Source organism: Cyanistes caeruleus, chromosome 3, assembly GCF_971803275.1.
Source record: "Cyanistes caeruleus chromosome 3, bCyaCae1.hap1.1, whole genome shotgun sequence".
Taxonomy (NCBI): domain Eukaryota; kingdom Metazoa; phylum Chordata; class Aves; order Passeriformes; family Paridae; genus Cyanistes; species Cyanistes caeruleus.
Window position 1 is genome coordinate 72,898,774 of NC_141703.1, and position 20,809 is coordinate 72,919,582.

Sequence of the window (20,809 nt, forward strand, 5' to 3'; positions counted from 1 at the left end):
CCAGATAGCTCAGACAGAAACACAGCATATAAAATAATTTCCTTCTATTGCCACAATATTCAAACAGCATGCTCTTCAAGAGCCAGACGAACTCCAAGGAATCTGCAAGCACTATTCAAGGCAGCCCCCTCCATGCTTTTGCTTGTTACAGTGTTCCACTATAAACGAACTTGAGAAGTTTTAGGAGTCCATAAAACAAGGGATGGGGGAGCAGGGAGGAAGTCAGAGCAATCCTTAGAACGCAGTAATGTAGTATTTTCTGCACTAAAACAGAAAATTCAAGAGCAGAAGAGAAGTCAGACAGTATGCAGTATGTTTGACAAGTTGACTAAAATTGAAGTGTAAACAAAACTAAGAAAAAATATTATAGGTTTGATCTCAGTTCTCAAAATAAATAATGATAGAAGTTGAAGTACAGCCTTTGAATTGCCAAATGCAAAAAGCAATTTCATAAAATTAGCATTAGAAACAAAGTTTGTAACCAGGGAGTACTTACAGTCTTTGCAACATCAATACTGCTAATACTGTTAAATGCACTTTAGAAGAATAATTTCCATAATGTTAACACAACAGCTAAATACTGCCTATCTGCTAATGGCTCTATGCATATAGCTGACCTTCTTTTCATGCAAAAGAAGACTACTTATCTAAATAAGTCCCATGAGTTAGACCACCAGCTAAAAATCCTGACATATCAAAGTAAAATTCATAAATGGAGCAGCCAGTTACTACCTCTTAAAAAATGAGCTAGGAAGCTCATAATAAAATTGCACTATCTGCCAAGGTCTTCCACCTTATCCAAGGTCTCTCCTTTTATACAGTGATGCAGAAAACAGGTTTTTTTTTCATAGGTGTTGTCACAAAGTGACAAAGTACACATGCAGCCAAGGGACACACACCAAGAAAGGGAAAGAGTGAAATTGAGCCACAATTGATGCTGTTAGAAGATTAACACTGGATGGGTCACACTTTACACCATAACCTCTTCTACAGCTAGACCTGGTACCACACACATTCACCAAAAACAAACTGCTCTACAAAAATCCCACAAATCCCCTTCTAGTCCACCATCAGTTTAAATAACCCCTGCTCTTTTTGACCAGTTCCTTTCCCTTGGTACAAAGATAGATGAGCCAACCCCACCTGTAACCAAAGGTCAGGGCACTACATCATCACAGAGGAGACTCAGAGCCAGCCTAACACTTCCCCTTGCTTCTTCTTCCATTGGAGGGACTGGGATAGAGACAAGGATGAGGAAGCAATGGTGTCTCTAACTACAGCAATTCAAGAACTGAAACTAAACCTAATGTTTCCATTTACAAAAAATGTCCTGGAGCTCCATAATCACAGCAGGACTGCACTGCTGTCGATGAGAAGACTAAAGCAAGAACAGTGAAATTGCACAATCAATTATACGCATTAAAAGCATAAATGCAAACTGAATTCAATCTTTGTGGACATAATTAAAAGCCCACATAGATGACCACATACCAGTGTTTGCAAAGGACTCCTATCTTACTTGGCACACAGAACACATTTTTGAGAAAATCCTCCTAACTGATGCAGCTGAGTATACACTCCATGTTCATATTCCTAGACTCTCTGCAGCCTTTCCTACTATTAATTAATGCACTGCCTTATCCTAGAAATGCAGCAAACTAGTTCCTGAGTCCTTCCTAGAAGGACACTGCAACACATAGCACCAGGAAAACTGCATTCACACTGTTCAGTGCTTCTCACACCCCAGAATAGTAATGCTTTAAATATGAACTGATCCATCTTAATGCAATAATAATCACTTCAAAACTTCTATCCAAGAAAATAAAGAAATGAAAAAAAAAAAAACCTAAACTGCTGCACTTTATCAATTTTGTCTTAACATCCAGAAAATGAGGTGCTGAGTTATGTCAAATAAAAAATACGCAATGCCCAAATCTTTTTATGTAATTTCTGCTATGTTGCATTTCTATAACAAAACTTTAGAAGTTAATATGTTTAGTGACAAAAACCTTTACTCTCTTATCCTTACTAAAATTAGAATCCTTACATTTAAAGCATTCCACAGTTTATCAGTATTTTTCACAGTATCGGATGTTAATAAACTGATCACAATAAACATTAATCAAGTTAAGCAGAGTACACTTTTGACTGCATTTTGACTTTCTAAAAATCACATATTTCATTACCATAGGCATTTCTGCAGGAGTTTATTTAAATATAATCTAAGTTCTTAATGACACAGATCTTGAAACTTTTCATTTTTTTGTTCTCAGCTGCTTAGAAGAGAAATGTAATATTTTGTTATTATGCCCCCATGTACAGGAGCTTCTAAGTGATACAAGGTCTTCTGCATTTGCACACCAAACGCGAACTACATACATGAACTACTAACCCTAACAGCAATTATTCCACTTTGCATCACAGAAAATAATGTCTGGGCTGTCTGAACATAAACTAACCTTTAAATGTTTAATGCTGGAAAACTCTTAAAAGGTTACCCAGTGTGGTTAAAAATTACTTTCTAAATCACTTGTACTTTTCATATTTCAATTTTTTTTCTGTTCATTTTCAAATTTCTTCTGTTCATTCTTTTACCTCAAACTTACCTTTACTATTTCCTGAACAAAACCTGCCAACATACTAAAAACAGCATGAAATTGTCTGTGTATTTCAGCATGCAAAATTGTAGAAGCAATAAGAAAGCCATGAGATAATAATTCTTTAAATAAGGCACAGATGTTTTACTCCACTTTGTTTTTAAAACACAAAGCTCTTTTCTACACAAATCTGAAATTTATGAATAAATATAAGCTACTACCAGGCAGTGGCCATACCTGGGCAGAACTATTCAGGCTTACAATAACAAGAACAGAAAGTTAACTTTGCTTCCACATTCCACAGATGAGACTGGAACCTGTGTCAGCCTCCTCACAGCAGAGAGGAGAGTGCAGGCAGCAGTCAGATTACTGCGCAACCGCTCCTCTTTGACAATGACAACTCATAAAACTAGTTCATGCTTCACTATATACCAAAGGAAAGATGCTGCTTATTGATGCAGCTAGTAGGCTGATTAACTTCAAGGTCATGGTAAGTGCCCTGTGCTGTTAAATAACAGCCCAGAAAAAGAAAGATTTAAAATATCAGTTGGAAAAATAAATACTTTGCTTAACAGGAGGCTCCCCTTGAATGCCTCTAAGTTCAGAAGAACACCTTGCAAAACCAGATGGTTATTTTGCTTGTATCTTTTTACTACAGAAATACAGTTGCTAGATAGCAAAGGATACACCAAAAAAAAATAAAAAAATAAAAACCCCAATATGCACATACCAAATCTTCTTTACAGATATTGCCAAAAAAAAAAAATTAAAAAATCATCAAAATTCCCCTTACTGTAACACTGTCTTTAAAGATTAAAATAAAAAATATTTCTCAGACCATCAAGGATAAAAAAACCAAAATTATAAAGCTACTTGCCAGGGAAATGAAATATTTACATGAATACTTTCAATAAACCTTTATAACCATGCTTTACAAGAAACATGGCCTCTTTCTCTCTTTGATACTGGCTCAATTCTTAATAGCAATGGTCCTGTTGAAAGTAAAAGTCATTGTTTGAAGGTTACATTCTTGTAAAGATCATTCTGCTATGATTTCTGCTGGGAAGTGGCTCATCCTGTATTGCAATTCAGTTCCCAGTGCTATAAACCGTGGTTCAGCATCAAAATTACGACTGAAAGTGGCAGCTATTTAGTGACTTACAAGCAAATTAGGAAGATATAAGAATTAAAACTGTCAAAACTTCCAAGGTTTTCGAGTCACATTATTCATAAATTAAAGAGAGTACAAGGATATTCGTTATGCAAGTAAAACTATGCTAACTGCATAAAATGATAAAAGCTAAGTCACACCACTTATCTTTTGGGAGTGTTTATGACCTCTGATACGTATGCACAACACGTCCAACTTCAAGCAAGTATTCTGCAAAGAGCAGAATTTCCTCTTTTCCTCTCCTCCTTACTTGGAGCAAGTCCAATAAAAAAATATTAAGATTCATGAGCCTTACTATAAAGCACTTACCGGTGCCGGATTATCTTTAGCTGCCACTCCAAAAACATCCCGTTGTTTCACTGTCAGCAAATCAAGACCTTCAGTATCATCTTCATCATCATCGTCATCATCTTCAAAGAACTGCATGGAGTCTGAGTTTGGTAGCCTGTTAGGTACATGAATCTCTTTTTCCTCCTCCCCAGACAGCTCTTTCGACTCATCCTCAGACTCGCCACTTTCCTCAGCACTTCCACTGGAAGCAGAACATTCCTCAGTTTCTTTTCTTCTCTGCTTTTCCTTTGTTTTATTAACAGATGTTTCTCCACTGAAACTAGTTCCACATTTCTCCACTGTTTCCTCATTTACCAAGGTCAGGGCATTCTCATTTTGCTCTGTCTCCTCCAAGTGGTCTGTCCCATTGGCTGCCTCATTCACATACAGTTGCTTCTGAACTCTTTGAAGGAATCTCACACGAGGTGCCATTGCAAGACCAAGTGATCTAAAGCGTGGAATAAACCAAACACATTTAAAAGGTAGATACACAAAATTCGACTAAATTAGAAGCCCTCGTTGATGGCTCAAGTAATTAAATTTCAATTATGACCATTCATATTGATACATTTAGATCAACACATTTAGAAAAATCTAGCATGAAAAACACAAGGGAACATTGGAGGAGAACACAAGATGAAATAACTGAGAGCTCTCAATAACAATTACAAGCCGCCTGGAAAGGTAAGCAAAGAAAGAAGCTGGTAACTTGTAGATAAGAGCCAATTAATTATTTACAATTCATGGTAAAACATGGTAGAAGAAACACCAATGTAATCTGATACTGAAAATGCATGGATTTCATGTCAAGGACTGAGATAACACTGATCTGTCAAGTGTCCTTCACTACTGGGAGTACACCCAGAACATTATCCCCCCGACTTCACAGTGACTGAGAGACCAGGAGAACAAATAAGGTATGCATGAATGACTAACTGCAGAAAAAGCTAGGCAAGAGACATTTCTTCCTTAAAGGCAATTAATTTCACCTGCTTCCACCTCTCTACAGCAAGGCTTTACCTCCATGGCATATGTAACTAACAGTGCCAGCAAAACTATTATTTTACCCAGTTATTCATGACAGTTTGAAGTTATACTAATAAACATTACACGAAGGAGCAAAAATTGCAGAAAAAGCAAAAATCCTGTCTAGCAACAATACTGGAGAGCATTGCATGGGAACAGATACCCTGACTCCAACAGCCCACTTGACTTCAGTAAACTTTGTAACTATCCACTGTTATTACACCTGACCCTGTCAAATTAAAATTTAAAAAAATAACAAATGAAAAGCAACTCTTTCAGAGTTCATGAGCCTCCTCATTAGGTGAGGGAACACTGGTACTGGTGCAAGAAACACAGAGAGAACCCATGACACAGAACTGAAAGTAGTACCTGGTGGCTGTACACACACTTAACAAAGGAATAGAGGATTTAACCAACTGCAGTGTCTACAAATATACACAGGCATCCACATCTGTAGAAGATCAGCCACTTTCAATTCAAAACATGCATAGCTATACACTACCTCTCATCTCAATGCTGTTCAAGTAGATAGCATAATTTTGTCTTTTCACTACACAGCCTCTGAAAGGAACCCAAGTTATAGTACATGAGAAGTATCTAATCCATACTACCTGGCAGAAATGTCATTATAAACAGTCAATGAAGTACCCAAAAGATACTGAAGAGCAGCAGGAGTGCACTGTAGGCCCTAGAGAGCCTTGAACTTTTAATGGTAGCCAATGCAAAAGGGCAGTCAAAAGGAGTACCCTTGCTTGAACAAACCCAATTTTAAACAAAAAAAAAAACTCCAATTGTAACCACACCTGCAGTTAAACAGGGCAATTTTGGTACCAGCCACAGGTTAAAAGTAGACACAAACCCAAACAGCAATTCACACTGTTAGGATAAAGAACAAATCTTTCAACAGATAAAGTTTATTTTTACTGCAAAAATTTTGGTTTCGTGTTTCTGATAATTCAGCACTGTTCTACATGCAATTAACAACAACAGCAAAGCGAATAAAATTTTATGAAAAAGGCTCAAAGGAAGTTTTTATCCAGTGTATTTTGTGCATTTACTGACAGTGCAAAGGATACCTCAACACCACTGGGAGCTGAAATTGGAGCAACTAGCAATCTTAAACTTGTTTTACTGTTTGACAGCAAACACTAATTACCTTCGCAACGAAATGATGTGTTAAAGTTTGGCCTATTGACTAACTGTAATGGAAATAACCAAACAGCAGATGTAATGCTTCACTGCAGCAGCTGGAAGCCATTCAAACCTGGAATTGGGCCTTAACACCAGGCACAGTGAAACACGCATCAAGAGATTGCTGCATTCAATCTCTTCAGCAAGGGGATCAAAGTAGCAAAAATCAAATCCTTTGCAAGAGAAACGATTTTTTGCTTTTCCAGATTTCACATTATTCTACATAAAGTATTGCTGTCAAGTGTTAACAAAGCAATGCAAGCAGCAGCAATACTGTATGGCACCAAACACAATCAGTGTTCACTTCTCTTACTCAAGCAGACAGGTACAAGGTACACAGGGTTGAGAGCTCTGGTTTTATCAGAGCTTTTCTTCTACACCTCCAGAGCTGGCATCAAAGATCAGGAATAGACGTGCATAGAAAAATCTGACATGGTGAAAAACTATTCTCTGTTCAGTGAAAGGTACAAAACAGAAAGAACGGCCCATGATGTGGACAAGACACCAGATTTTTTTTTCATTCAAGTATGAAATTCCACTTGCCAGTCTGCTGTACTGCACTGATGTCTTACTTTAATAATTGAATAAATTTAATTGTCAGTTAGTCTTGGAAAATTTTTATACACTGCTTAGCAAGCCTACCGAAAAAGACCAGGACTCTCAGAATTCAAATTACTTCCAAAAGAATACAGACCTCAGGCAGAAGGGAGAGAGAAGGTCAAATTTATTTCGTAAGACAGTAATAGTAGATAAGCTTAGAAAAAGTGTATGAAATAATTCCTTGATGCTTTAAATTACATAACTTTTCAAAGAAATGTCAGTGTTTTGGCTCATTACTGACTCTTTTTTATAGTATATTCCAAATGGAGAAAAATCTGGGACAATCTGGACTTTCTATTACTGCTAAAAGCTTCCCCATATTTTAAGATTTGACAGTTTCTTTAGAAGCTATTTCTTAATTATTCACCAAATCTATAGTTCAGTCATACTGAAACAACTCAATCTATGAACCAGCCTTTCTTTTCATAAGCTAGAATGGGCATTATTAGTTCTTAATAATTCATTAGATGCCACTCAGACCGCAATCCTACTATGACTTAAGCTTCAGCTTTTTTTTTCACTTTAGTACTACCATTTCACACACTCATCTGGAATAAGAAATGTGCAGGGTTTTCTGATCAAGACAGACAAAAAGCAGGTAAGTTATTAACAGACAACTCTAAAGACACACTAACACCACAATGCAGTCCTCAGACTATGGCAGACTTTAAATGGCAGCAACAATTCAGCTGAAAAACTAAACAATCCTGTTTCATATTTGGGTGTGAAATGCAATGACTTCTAAAGAGCAAGCTCTTCTAGAAAGACATTTGAAATCAGCTTCTAAAGGCAATTCTTAAACAAAGGGAGTGTTTTGCTGCTATAAATCAAAGTACAGCTGACAGTTCTACTCCTCAACTGAAACCTAGGTGGCCAGACATCAGCACTCCCTAACACTGATTATGGAATGCATGGAAGTAACTAAACAAATGACCTATAATGCTCAAGTACCATTGCTAATTTAGTAGCAAGTTCACAAAGACTTTCAGGAAATAAGTTAAAAGAGTAAAATGGCAAAGAAATAACGCTGTATGTCTTTAAGGAGAACACTGCTTTTGTTTCTAGTGAATAATGAATATCAATTTAAAAATTAATTTAAATGAACAGTGTAACATACTTAAAATAATGCTTCTTCTAAGGTTTTTTAATTGTGCTTACACAAAGACCTGGAGTGTGTTTATATTAATACATAATGTAATGGTGACATTACTTTACTGGGATGAGAGAAAAACTCAACATCTCTCAACTCTTCAGAAAGACCTAATCTTAGACACTCTAAGCAAAATCTATCCTTGCAAAAAACAAACGCAAGACTGATAACATCTTTACATTTTTACGTATTTAAGCATTTGTAAATGCTCCTAATGTGCTCCTAGAAGATTACTAGTCCTTTTTAAAACATGAGCCAGCTATAAAGAATTTGGGGTCACATCTGCTGAACTGCTGTACAACAATTTTACACATATTACTGATTCAGTCTGATAATAACTTAGTCCATTTACTAAATATAGACATATTCCATTAGTGAACTACTTCAAAATTATTTGAATACATAAAAACACAGCACAGGGATTACTTTTAGTGTAGAACAGGTTCAGACAAAGATTTAAAATAGGTTGAAAAAGATTAAATACTCCCAGGAGAGATGAAATATTTCAAGAGAAGAAATATGTATTACTTGCCTAGCAATATATGATACATCTGCATTTAACATTTAAAATGTTTACAGAAGACAGGATGAGCAACCATTTGGAGGTTGAAACAAGAGAAACAGGAGAAATCACATCAACTGAAAAGACACAAATCTGAACTAACAGGCTTTCCAGATGGTCTGATTAATAACCAAAATGAACAGAGAAATTGTGTTTGCTGTGCTATTTACTTTACCAGCCAGCTTTATTCCTCTCCATTAAGGAGCAAAAATGCCTGGCACTCTATTAATAATAAGGAGGGCCAAGCTATTCAAGACTTTATGGGTCAAAGAGAAAGAGAACAAAGAGGATGTCATGGTTGCAATCTAGTAATTCAGAAGACCAAGATGTAGTCTTCCTTACAAAAGTAAAACTCCACATTGCAGTTCCAAACCGCGGTGGTGTTCTTTGGTACTTGAGCCACCCTGATACTTGCTCAGAGGGCAACACAGCAGGGAACAAGCAACAAGGTTTTCTAGAGTGAATTAAAAACCCTTTCTCCAAGTTAGCTGGCTTAGCCAGTTCTGATAGGCACTCTACTGGAACTGCTATTCATGCATATGCAGGTACATTCACTTCTAAGGTGAGTGAAGGTCAATAGCCAGCTTGGCTGCAGAATGAGAAAAGATAGCTTAAGATCTTAGAAGAAATGAGGATGATGACTAAGAGAATAATGACCCTGGACTTTGAAAGAGGAGACTGCAGCTTTTTCAGAAAGCTAAAGTTTACAGTAGTTACAGAAGCTCAGGAAGAGCCAGCTGGATCTCAGGTGGCTGAGAGGGAGCTCAATGAGGAACGCCCAAACTCTGCAAATGACTGGAGGGAATGCTGGGGTCTGTATGACCAATAACATACAGAGGCTGACATTAACCAGCTAACAGCATGAGAAATAGTAAATCTGGTTACAGATGCAAAAAGACTGAAAACAACAGGGGAAAAGTAATTAGGAGCCATCTTTTTAGCTAGGAGATCAGCATGTAGAAAAGTAAGTATAAGGAGGGCCAAGAACCAGCAAAGGGAGGACAAGACCTGCAAAGCCTGGAACAGGCACTGCCTGAGGACAAGACAGCCCTAAACAAGGTAACAAATGAAACATGCCCTGACCATGCAGTGTAGGAGACGCTTTCTGGGGACGGTCAGAGACACGGCAAAGACCTCTATAATCGAGTTAAGTGTTAGAAGTTTATTTCAGGGCGTGGGGTAGAGAGAGAGCAAGCGAGAGAGAGCAAGAGAGAGAGAGAGAGGGCAAGAGAGCAAGAGAGAGAGCAAGAGAGAGGGCAAGAGACGGAAAAAAAGAGACCGAGCTCTTCTATACCACTACTTATATAACCTATACCTTTGAATATTCTATTCCTTTACTAACCAATCTTTCTAAGTATACTAATATAGTAACATTTGTGTACAACCTATAGAAATCGCTATTTTTGCATATTTTTAGTTATCTCAGGGTCCTTCAGACCTTTCCTTATAAGGCTGGGATGAGGGGTCTCAGCTTGGTTTTATTGCAGGAAAGAATGTGTTCTGGCATACCAGCCCGGTTTCTTTGAATTATTCAAACCGTGCTATCATTTGTATTTCTTCCTTAGCCTTTCTGGCTACAAAGTCATATTTATAATTTCTTTCTAATTCTACCTTCCCAACAATGCAGTAAGGGTCAGGCCAGGGGTGGGGATGAGAGTGCAGTGGGTGCTTTTCCTGGTTAGTGAAAGGACAGACAGATGGATCATGTATTCTAACATCACCCATTCCAGCCTACAGCACCTTTTCCTACCTACTGCTTTTCAGTACTGACCTGCAAGCAATACTTGCAAAACTATCTGTATACTAAGGAGTGTGTATCTGACATTTTCCCAATAATTTGGCTTCAACTTGTTTTATTTCTTCTCTATGTACCAATACAGGGAGAACCAGGAAAATATGCTGCATTTCTCCTGAAAGACGTGACGACAGTCACAAAGAAAATTACCTTCCCTGGCAGTCCCATAGAACTGTGACTAATCTGTCTATCCAGCACACTCAACTGTTAAGATCTGCCCCTGGAGAACAGTGTTTGTATGTGTATATATGTATATATGTATTAGCAGTTAGCAACATGAAGTGCCCGAGAAAGAAAATATTTTAAAATACTGCTTCCTCTGCAGGAGACCAGACTAAGTAATTATTCCTTTTCACCATGTTGTTTGTTTACATTTTCTTATGTTTTCAAAGCTGTCCTTTGCAATCAAAAGACAAATTTCTCTTTTTAATGCAAGCACTGAGCTTCTCCTTCATCAGAATTAAAGGCTGCCTATGTTAGCACAAGGCCTACACAAGTCTTCCTCCAGCAAATTACTCTTGATAGCAATTTATAATGAGAGAATACTGGAGAGAATAGTAATGAACCATAGCTTAAAGGTGATCAATCACTAGAATAGGGGGTGTGCGTGTATGCACACATTTTTTATATGTTTTGTTTTATATATATATATTATATATATATATATAATCTTATGTAACATAGAAAAATGAAAAATACTTGCTTTTCTGCTGCAGACTCAATCAACAGAGATTAAGAGAATCTCAGTGCACAGACATGCCAAGCAGGAGAGCAACAGGGAATATGGGCAACAGCCTGCAATGCAAACCTGACAGGGGCATTAAGCAGCTTATTTTCTCTGCAGGATTTTTGGTGGAGTAACATCTATCAAGCTAGCAGTAAATATCCACAGAAAAGCTGAAGTACTTTTCAGAAAATGCACACAGAAGGTAAAGGGAAAAAAGTATTCTCATTTAAGCTTTTGCCATAAGTTTGTGTGCAGAACGGAAATCAGGGTTGCTTCTGGATGCAAAATTCAAACACACCAGACTTTGAGAGACTTTCATATAAATGAAGATGACTGATCCATGCATCAGTGGATGTGCACTGAACTGAAAGCTAGGGAACTGCAGGGTATATTTAGGTAGACTAGCAGTCTGGAGGGAAGGGAAGAAGAGTGCCAACAAACTAGAACAGAATCTCCAAATTATCTCCCAGATTTATTATTTTCTGACTTTTTTATTATACTGCCACATATTTCACAGCCTTGACTAAACCTCTCCTACTCTCTCCAAACAACTGACAGGTTTCTTTCATTTTATTACAGGAATGACATTAGTAGCTTTCCAAAGCTGAGACTCAAAATTATTCTGAGGAAGGTCCAAATCCTGGCACTGAGACCTGAGAAGAACAGAACTGTACATTACTCCGTCTACAGATGCTAGATGGCAAACCATGCTGAAATCTAGAAAGAGGCATTGGGATTCTGAAAGTTTAGCATTACCACCATCTGCTAGTCTGTTTCTTACATTGGTTGAATATGTGTGGTTATCCCTCTTAGCCTTAATCTACTGCCGCTATTCCTAACATTCATAGCACAGTAAGACCTACAACAGACTTTAAAGATGCTGACAAACCACGCAAGAAAACGGGCAGCCATTGCATGTGGCAAAAATTTTTGAGCTTTAGGCTAGCTCTTTTTCAAAATCTCTCAGTCCATTAAGTTAAAAAGCACCTTTTATAATAGGCTTATGTATTTTAAAAACCAATCATGTTAAGATTGGTCTTAAGACCAGGTGTTCCAGTCTAGTAATTTGTCACATTTTAGTTCATTATGCCATGTGCTGGCATGTTAACCTTCTCTGTGTGATATTCCACACGTATCAAATTAATTTACAATGAACCTTTCAACATCTTCCTGCTCCCTTATGACTACCTTATGTCCCATGAAATTTCAAAAATTTCACATCTTAAAACAATTTCAGGGGGCTGTCATCTGTAAAGTCAACCTGTCAAAATTAATTTCCCTCCCATACAAAATATGGAATGATTCACATATAAGTACAAAAATAGACATAGCAAAATAGATGCTATTCAATCTAGTGCAGATGCTTCATCTTTACCAAACACACTGAATCTTCTGAAAAGTAATTAATGGCCAAGGAGAAATGTCCAAATCACACTCAAAACGAGACTGCAATAAATCATCTTTAGATACTCCAGTTGCTTTTTAAATAATACACTTTACAGGTTGGTATTTAGCTATGAGGCTGAAGGGCAAATCTGGAGTGGGGAGAAACACCAAAACATATTCTCTATCCTTTTACTTCAGAAGTTATGTCTTCTAGCGCATATACCAAGTGGACATTCTGCTGTAAGTTATTTCTCTGTACAGCAATATATTGCTTTTACACATAATCTCCATTTAGAATGCTCTTGAAAATATGCAAAAGTTCAGCATGAATATGAAACTAAATACACTAGAAGACTAGAAGTCCAATTCTGTGTGTTAACACAATCAAAACAGCTATTTAAAGACTGCAAAGCATCTCACTATACAGCTTTCATATTTTAACTTGGCCATACTTACAGGGCATATTCTGCTAGAGGCAATTTGAAAACATCGAATACCTCCTTATTCTTCATTAAGTAAACTGAACGCAAGTAGGATACAAAACACTGAAAGAAAAATAAAAGTATTCAACAAAAAAAGACATCATTCAATTACCAACACAAGAATCAAACTTATATTGTTGCTCTAAACACAAAATAGAATTTCACTATTAGGTGGTCAAACATCAATTTCAGACTGAAATTATTTTAAAAATACTCATCAGACAAAATTTATCACTGCTACAGAAGTGATGCAGCTTCAAGTACTCAAATATTTCATTACATTCACATTAGCTGAATTGACTGAATTTCCCAACAGTATGTCATGTTATGTTTTCCTAGAAAGAAAATATGACAGATTAGTCAGAAGGAAACATCATTGATTCAATTTGATTTTTTTTCTCCTAGCTTTTCAGAATGTTGTTATGCTGTCCCAGTATCTAAATTATGTGGAACTTAGAACACACTTTGTTGCCATCAGTCCAAGGTGCCCTGATTTAATCTTAGCCACGAGCAGGAAGTTATTCAACTCAATATAGCTGCCTTTCACTGTGGTCTAAGATGATTCCTATTACCTTGCACTTACCATCAGCTCATCACGTACACACAGTCAATGAATGCAACTCAGCTGACCAAGACAAATTCACTATACAGCACCTACTGAAACCAGTCCAAGGTTGAAGTATCAACTAACCACAGACTTTTAAAAAACAAACTGGAAGCACTGCATAAGAGAATAACTTAATCTTGTAGTGCATTTTCCTGCCATCCTTCCCAAAAGAACTCTTATTCTTGCCCTGCTTCTTTTACATAGTCTAGAAGCATAAGTATCAGAAAAGATCCTTGGATTTCTGTTGTTCATAACCTTATTTCTAACATATGCCAGAACTCTTACCATGAGGCTTAAACCATCAAACACTAATAACAACATCAAGTTATCCTCACAGAGTTATATTCAAGCATCCTATAATCACTTCCTTGGTTTGTTATGTACAGGCACCTACTGGAGAAAATTACTGTATTAGTAATTCATGTGGAATGTTAAGAAAAAAGTATCTATTTCTTGTTAACCTCAGGCAGAGGAGCAAACACTCAACAGTCAGGAGCATTAATGTCTTATGGGGATTTTTTAAATGTTTTTAAGAGAAAAAACACTTCCAAAGGTAAAATAAAAGGTAAGACAGTAAATTAAGCAACGTCATAAAGTCATTCTTTTCTCCTGAAAAACTAGTGATTGTAAGGTATGTAGAGACAAGCGATATACTTTGCAAGCTGCCCATCACTTCACTATAAAAGTAAATTTTCATTTGCTTGGTTTTCCTAATGCTGAGGGGCTTTTGGGTAAAGTTTCCTTCCTGATTATGTCCTTCAATTAATTTTAGCTGTGGAAAGTAGGAGATCAATTCATTCAGTTGCCACCAAGATTGAGATGTGGAATAAAACACTTCTTTGCTCACACTGAATTATTAATCATTTTACAAAGGTAATTAGAATGTTTAGGAAAAGGCTTCAAATTTGATAGATCTCATTAATCTATTGTTGTCTAGCAAGTGACAAAAATCAATGAAAGCCTCTTTTTTCTCTGCAATGACAGATGGAAAAAAAAAGTAGGTTAAAAAAGAAGTATCCTTCCTGTGAATCTAAGATTTGCAGATTTGAATATCTACATGAGTCACTACATGCTACAGGTTGAAATCTCATTATGTCTATTGGATAACTGATAAAACTATCACCTTACTAGCATACCTTTGGTACACATGGTCTAGAAATTAACAAACTATAAAGGGCAAAAAGAACACACCTTTTGCATGCTTATCAAGCCATACAATAACTAAGAATGAAACACCAAACAAATGCATAGAAGGAACATAAAATGTTCCACTTTACAGGAAGAGAAATCAAGCTATTTACTTTGATTTTTTTTATTTTATTTCAGTGTATTCATTTCAACCTCTGTCTAAAACTCTGCCATCTCAGTTGGATTTTATTTTCTGTTATCCTAAAACTTCCTCAGCCTGCGCACACACACTGGAGCTGAGGGAGAACAAGTTTAAGTCTGAACTTTCCCCTGCTATTTTACAACTGCTGTTGTCCCCTGCCATATCTGCTTTTTGATACCACTTTCAAGGCTTTTTTTATTAAATAACTGAACATTGTAAAAATATTATATGCATTAACTTCTAGGGAAAATGTTATGGTTGGGCATCATTAACATATTACAGTTCTACTAAAACTGTATCTACAGGTCTCCAAAAGCACTGGAGATTATTGTATAAGTCCTGGAAATACATATGGAAAAAGCACTGTGCTCTATGAATTTACTACTTCTAAACTTTAATTTATTGATATATTTCCTGGATCTTTTTAAAATTTTAAAATATTTTTTAAAATATTTTAAGCATTAAAATGCACACAATTCAATTGATGTGTTGTTTTGGCAATAACTCAAAAGTAAAAAGGTGTAGCTGGAATCTCAGGCTGCAACACCCTGCACATCCCTCTGGCTGTGATGAAGAATTTAATGGACAGATATCACTTCAGTGCCACAGTAACATTCGAACTAGCAAGAAAAACAGATTTTATTTTTTTTAAACTGTTTTCCAGAAGTGGCTGAACTGACATATTAAATATTAAAATTACAAGAAATGCCAAAAGGCAGCATCAGTCCATGAGAAGAAATGCAAAAGTTTCAAAGGAGCCCCAGTCAGACTCAAACTGTCTTTCCAAGCAATAACAGGGGAGCCATGTCCTACCAAATGAACCATGAAGCAATTAGTAATCAAGAACTTTCTATTTTCCAACAAAGTAAAAGCACCTTGAAGTAAATCAACAAGCTTAGAGGACACAATAAGCCTCATGCCCTTAGCACATGATGGTAGGACTACCATCCTACCCAAACTTCTCTGCATAGCTGTGCTGCTCCACTGCTATCTCATCCTTCCAGGTTGGGAATTTCTTTCTTATGCTACAAATGTCAAGAACTCGGTGGCTTGCACCAGACAGGCTAGACAACACAACACCCAAGCCTTGGAGAAATCCAGATTTCAGATAAGGATCCAAGGTCAGGATTTCATTTGCATTAATACTATTGTTTTATTCACACTGACACACTGTGCCACTGCTTGGGCACATTTGCATAGTATGTCTGAACATTCATAGTTAAACCTTATTAAAGAGGGATACTTCTGTGGTAAACCACTTGTCCATATTTCAAGTTTTTCAAAAAATTGAATGTATTTACAGCTTGACTGCAAGAATGACACTTCTCTGCTATCCATACATTAAAAACTGCAACAAAAATGGCCTGAAAGGGTAATTATATGGCAATTAAAATTTTTCAAAACAAATTTAAGTTTGTATCTACAATACTGACGAACAGTCCGTGTTTGATTTTATTCTTTGGCTACTCTGAAACTTTATCATTATTTTCTTCTGCTCAATTCAGAATAATCCTTCTCTGTCTTTTAAGAGATGCTAAAAAGCCAAAGGCAGAAACAGAGGTTTGTTGGTGTTTTCATTCCAAGCAAGATGATGCTGGATTCCTCCTACTCTTGTCCTCCCCCAGCCAGCTGCTCTGTCACTTCTGACATAAATTGGTCTAACTGCAACTTCCCATGGCAGCTGGAGGTGAACGTGACACGTCACCAGTGCCTCAGGTTTGTGCAGCACCAGGATGAGGCTTACGCTGACATTCCACACTGCTTCAAGTAATGCTTTATGCACTACAAAAACCTGGAATACCTAAATGCCAAAAATAGGTTTTAAAAGCATTCCCTTGGAACTCTGCCTTAGACATTTTATTCACAAAGCTCCCACTGAGCTCCTCAGGCACTTTGATTTAAATCTCCCTGTGCAAGAAAGTAAGAATGGCATTCCTCTGACTCACTAAGTGTCCCTACTGCAGGCCTTCAAGATAGGTCACATCACATAGCCCACCTCTGCAGCACAATGAAACCAACATTCATCCATCCATCCCAACGGGGTTTTAAGGTATCTGTGCCAGGAAGCATTGTAAAAGTGCTTATTCCACCCTGTCAGCTATAAATGAAAGTTCAGGCAGACTAACTCTCAGAGGACATCTATAGCAAGGTGAGATGAATCTCAAGAGTTTTAAATATTTCAACTTGACTCATTTTACATCTCAGTTCAACAAAAAGCTTAAAACTCTTGGTTTCTCTGAGCTTTCACAATCCTATTTTCATTTTACCCTACCCCTCAGGTTTACCACTATACCTTCAAGTGTCATTAATGCCCATACTAGCTCACACAAATAAAAAGTTATTAACAATAATCCAGAATCTCTGCAATCATGTATTTCCCAAGCTTTGCCATTTCTAGATTTCTCACTATGTGGCCTTTGGTTGTACTCTTTTAATTTGACCTACATATGTAAGAAAAAATGACACAAAAGATTTGCCTATTATCTTTCCACCTGTGTTTCTCTGCATCTTAATTTGAGCTTTTGACTTTGTATAGTTTTGAAGAGACTTGATACAACTACAGAATTCACAGGCTAATGATATACACACTTCAAAACCAAATCTAAACAAAACCAAACCCCAACAAACCAACCAGCCTCAGAAAACCAACATGTTGTAGTGCTTCAATATAACAAATAGAAAGCTCTATTCCAAAGAGTTCATGGCCTAAAAATATTATAAAACCAGGCAAAGGTCAGCAAACATGTTTAGTGATGGCAAGAAGCAGTACAATTCCCAGAAATGTTTCACAAGCTACCTTTCATGGAAAGTGTCCTCTACAACCAAGCTCATTCTCATCCAGGAACCTACTTAGTTACTTGACGTTTCCCTACCTTCCCCAAACCTGATAAACGCATGGTGAAATTCACATATTGTCCATGAAGTCTCCCAGCATTAACCAGCATAGCAAAGAAATCCCATTCATAAATCCATTTACATCATTCTCCAAATTACCCAGAAGAGCTATTCTAACCTATTTTGCTGCTCATTTAAATCCAAACAAAAGTTAAAATGCTTTATTTAATGCACTGGATTCTACCCTGAGAAAGGACAAATTGTCACACATATTCAGGATATATGACAATAAAAATTGATCAAGGCGGGCATGTTGAGGCTTACATGGTTTCTTATTTCTAACTTTTCAAGTCAAGTAATGTGATTTGCTATTTTTAAGTAACATCTTTTATCAGCAGCCTTTTTTTGAAATTTTCTGTATGAGTTTTCTAAAAAAGTTGTTGAAGTTGAAGTTTCTTCTCAACTTCAGAGACCATCTAGTCCAAACACCTGCTCAAACCAAGGTCAGCTAGGGCAGGCTGCTCAGGAAGCATCCCAGTTTTTAATAACCAGCATTTAGAGACTGCACAGACTTGCTGTTCTACTGTTCAACCACTCTTACAAGAAAGGTTTTTTCTGAGTTTAAATGAAGATTTTTGTACAGAAATCTGTGCCTGTTGCCTCCTCTCCTGTCACTGGGCATCACTCAGAAGACTCTGGCTCTCTCTAATTTATGATTCTCTCCTAATACAGGAGATTCTCCAAGTGCTCAATTATCTCTGGTGGTTCTTCAGTTCCAAACACTGCTTCTAGGGCATGTCTGAGCTATTCAATCAAAAGCTGAATTACTCAAACAGCAGTTCTATTCAACTAACATGACCCAAGAACTATAGTGTAGCAGGTGACTTACCCTTTGAGCTTTCTCTTTTAACTCCTGATCTTGAGCTAAGAACGCTTGCATCCTCTTTTGGATGTCTGTAAGTTTTTCAGGATTAATTCTAATTTAAAAAAAAAAAAAAAAAAAAAAAGCTTTAATTATTAGAACATGCCAAAATAACCACCCATTCTCAGGTTCTCAGGAGCATGATCACATCTTCTTCCTTGTTTTAATATGCACAGAGCTACTACCACTGGAACAGCACAGAATGGGACCATATTAAGGATGAAGATTAAACTCCTCAAATAATGCAGAAAAGACAAATAGCAGCTGTTTTATTCAGACAGTTTTCATGATAGGTCATGAAACTTCTTACAAAGCAAAGCAGAAATCAGCAGAAAAGAACTTCTTGATTTTATAAAAATACAGAAACAGCATAATGAATTACAATACTACTTTATACTGAAATCAAAGTCTTCATAAGGAAATTGTCAGCATTTTTAAAAGTTTAAATAAGATTCATTGTGCCAGGAATACTGAAATTTAAGTACTTCTTAGAAAGAATAGCCAGGTGAGCAATAATAAAGGACACTGAGATTAAACAGATTTAAGAGCTTCTCAAGTAAATAAAGAATATTGACTGCACTATAGAAATTGCCATTAAACCTACTATAAAGATATATAGGTCCTCTCCCAGATTCTAAATTTTTAAACTTATTCCAGTGATACCTACTTTATTGCAAGTTTATTTGCCCAGATCTCTTCTCATCTACTTTTGAGCTGCTACTGCCACCCCAGTGTATCATACAGCCTAGCAAACATCGTCAGAGGTTCTTCTTACTAAATATGAAAACTGATATCAAACTTCATTCCCTTACAATTTCAATTTCTTCACTCTGTTCAGATACAGCCAGGGGAAAACTACAGTGTACACAAGCACTATTAGCTACAGTTTTAGTGAAAGACCAAAAAACATGAGTTCTAGACAGCATAAAATTGGTTCTAAAAATGTAAAGGCATAAGATAGAAAAAAAGAAGCATGAAAAATTGAGTGGGGGACAAGCTGAGCAACAAATCTTTGAAACATAATGATACAAAAAGTAAAAAAGGCATAGCATGAATTATAAAAAAATTCATATGAACACCAGTAGTAAGACAGTCCAGAAAAGCGTTGGATTGCTGCTAAGTTATGGGAAAGCTATTAAGAGATGACCTCAAAGCCCTTAAATTAGCCACTGCCTTTTACCCTTGTCTTCACTCAAAGTGGCAGCTGCAATCAGTCACCTAACAACAGCTACAGCACAGTGCAAGCTCACATCAGAATCACAAATCATGGGAGACCAAGTACTCCAATAAATCAGCTGGGTCAAAAGAAATTTGCTCCATAGCAACTAGAGAAAGTAAAAACACTTGGAGTTACAGTTGTAGCTAATCTTAAGAACTCATCTGAGATGAAAGAAAAAAAATCCTATCAAACAGGCCATGTAAATACAGTGCTCATACTCAAAAGGGGCAAAAAAGAAGTTAAACAATTAACAATAACAATTAACCAATACCAATTTTGATACCAAAAAAAAAAGCAGTTTATAAGGACCTAAAGAAAATAAGCAAATACACAACAGCTAACATAGCTTAGTCAAAAGGAAAATATGATTCATCAGTTTGATTATCTTCCATAGCAGCATTAGCAGGTTTTAAGCATGGGAAAAAAATATCAGATGTCACATTTGGTGTCAGGAAAGCATCTGGCAGTTGTACATTCTCATAAAGAAGGGAAACATGGTCAGTGTGAAATCTTTAAGTAATGCAGAAACGGCCTTGGAGCACTACTCAAAGAGTAGCTGAGACTGCCAACTACTCCCTGCTGCCACTGTCAAACTCAAAATGCTTACAAAGTTCCCATTTTCACCTGGACATGCTATTACTCATTATTTTCTATGACTTGATTATTGTAGGAATATGATTCATTATTTATAAGAGACTATATGTCATTGAGGCTCTAAGCATAACAGACAACAATTCTAGACAAAATACAGCAACATTTTCTAGACTGCATATAAATTTGGAGTAATTTGATTGAAAATTGCAAGAGAAGGGTTTAAAAAAAACAAAAACCCACAAGATACTTCACATTTAAAAGCATGGCTAGATAATGTGGCATAAA

At 36.6% G+C, this 20,809-nt stretch overlaps 1 protein-coding gene across 1 annotated transcript in view; it reads right to left on the reverse strand.

Moving 5' to 3' along the window:
• DDX10 (DEAD-box helicase 10) overlaps positions 1 to 20,809 on the reverse strand; it is a 158,800-nt gene that overhangs the window by 107,357 nt on the left and 30,634 nt on the right. Inside the window, exons 11-13 of the mRNA XM_086881915.1 lie at positions 18,679 to 18,766; positions 12,992 to 13,080; positions 4,078 to 4,546 (exon numbers count right to left, since the gene is read on the reverse strand). Of these exons, the coding sequence (XP_086738041.1) occupies positions 4,078 to 4,546; positions 12,992 to 13,080; positions 18,679 to 18,766 (646 nt within the window). The remainder of the gene's footprint in view (positions 1 to 4,077; positions 4,547 to 12,991; positions 13,081 to 18,678; positions 18,767 to 20,809) is intronic.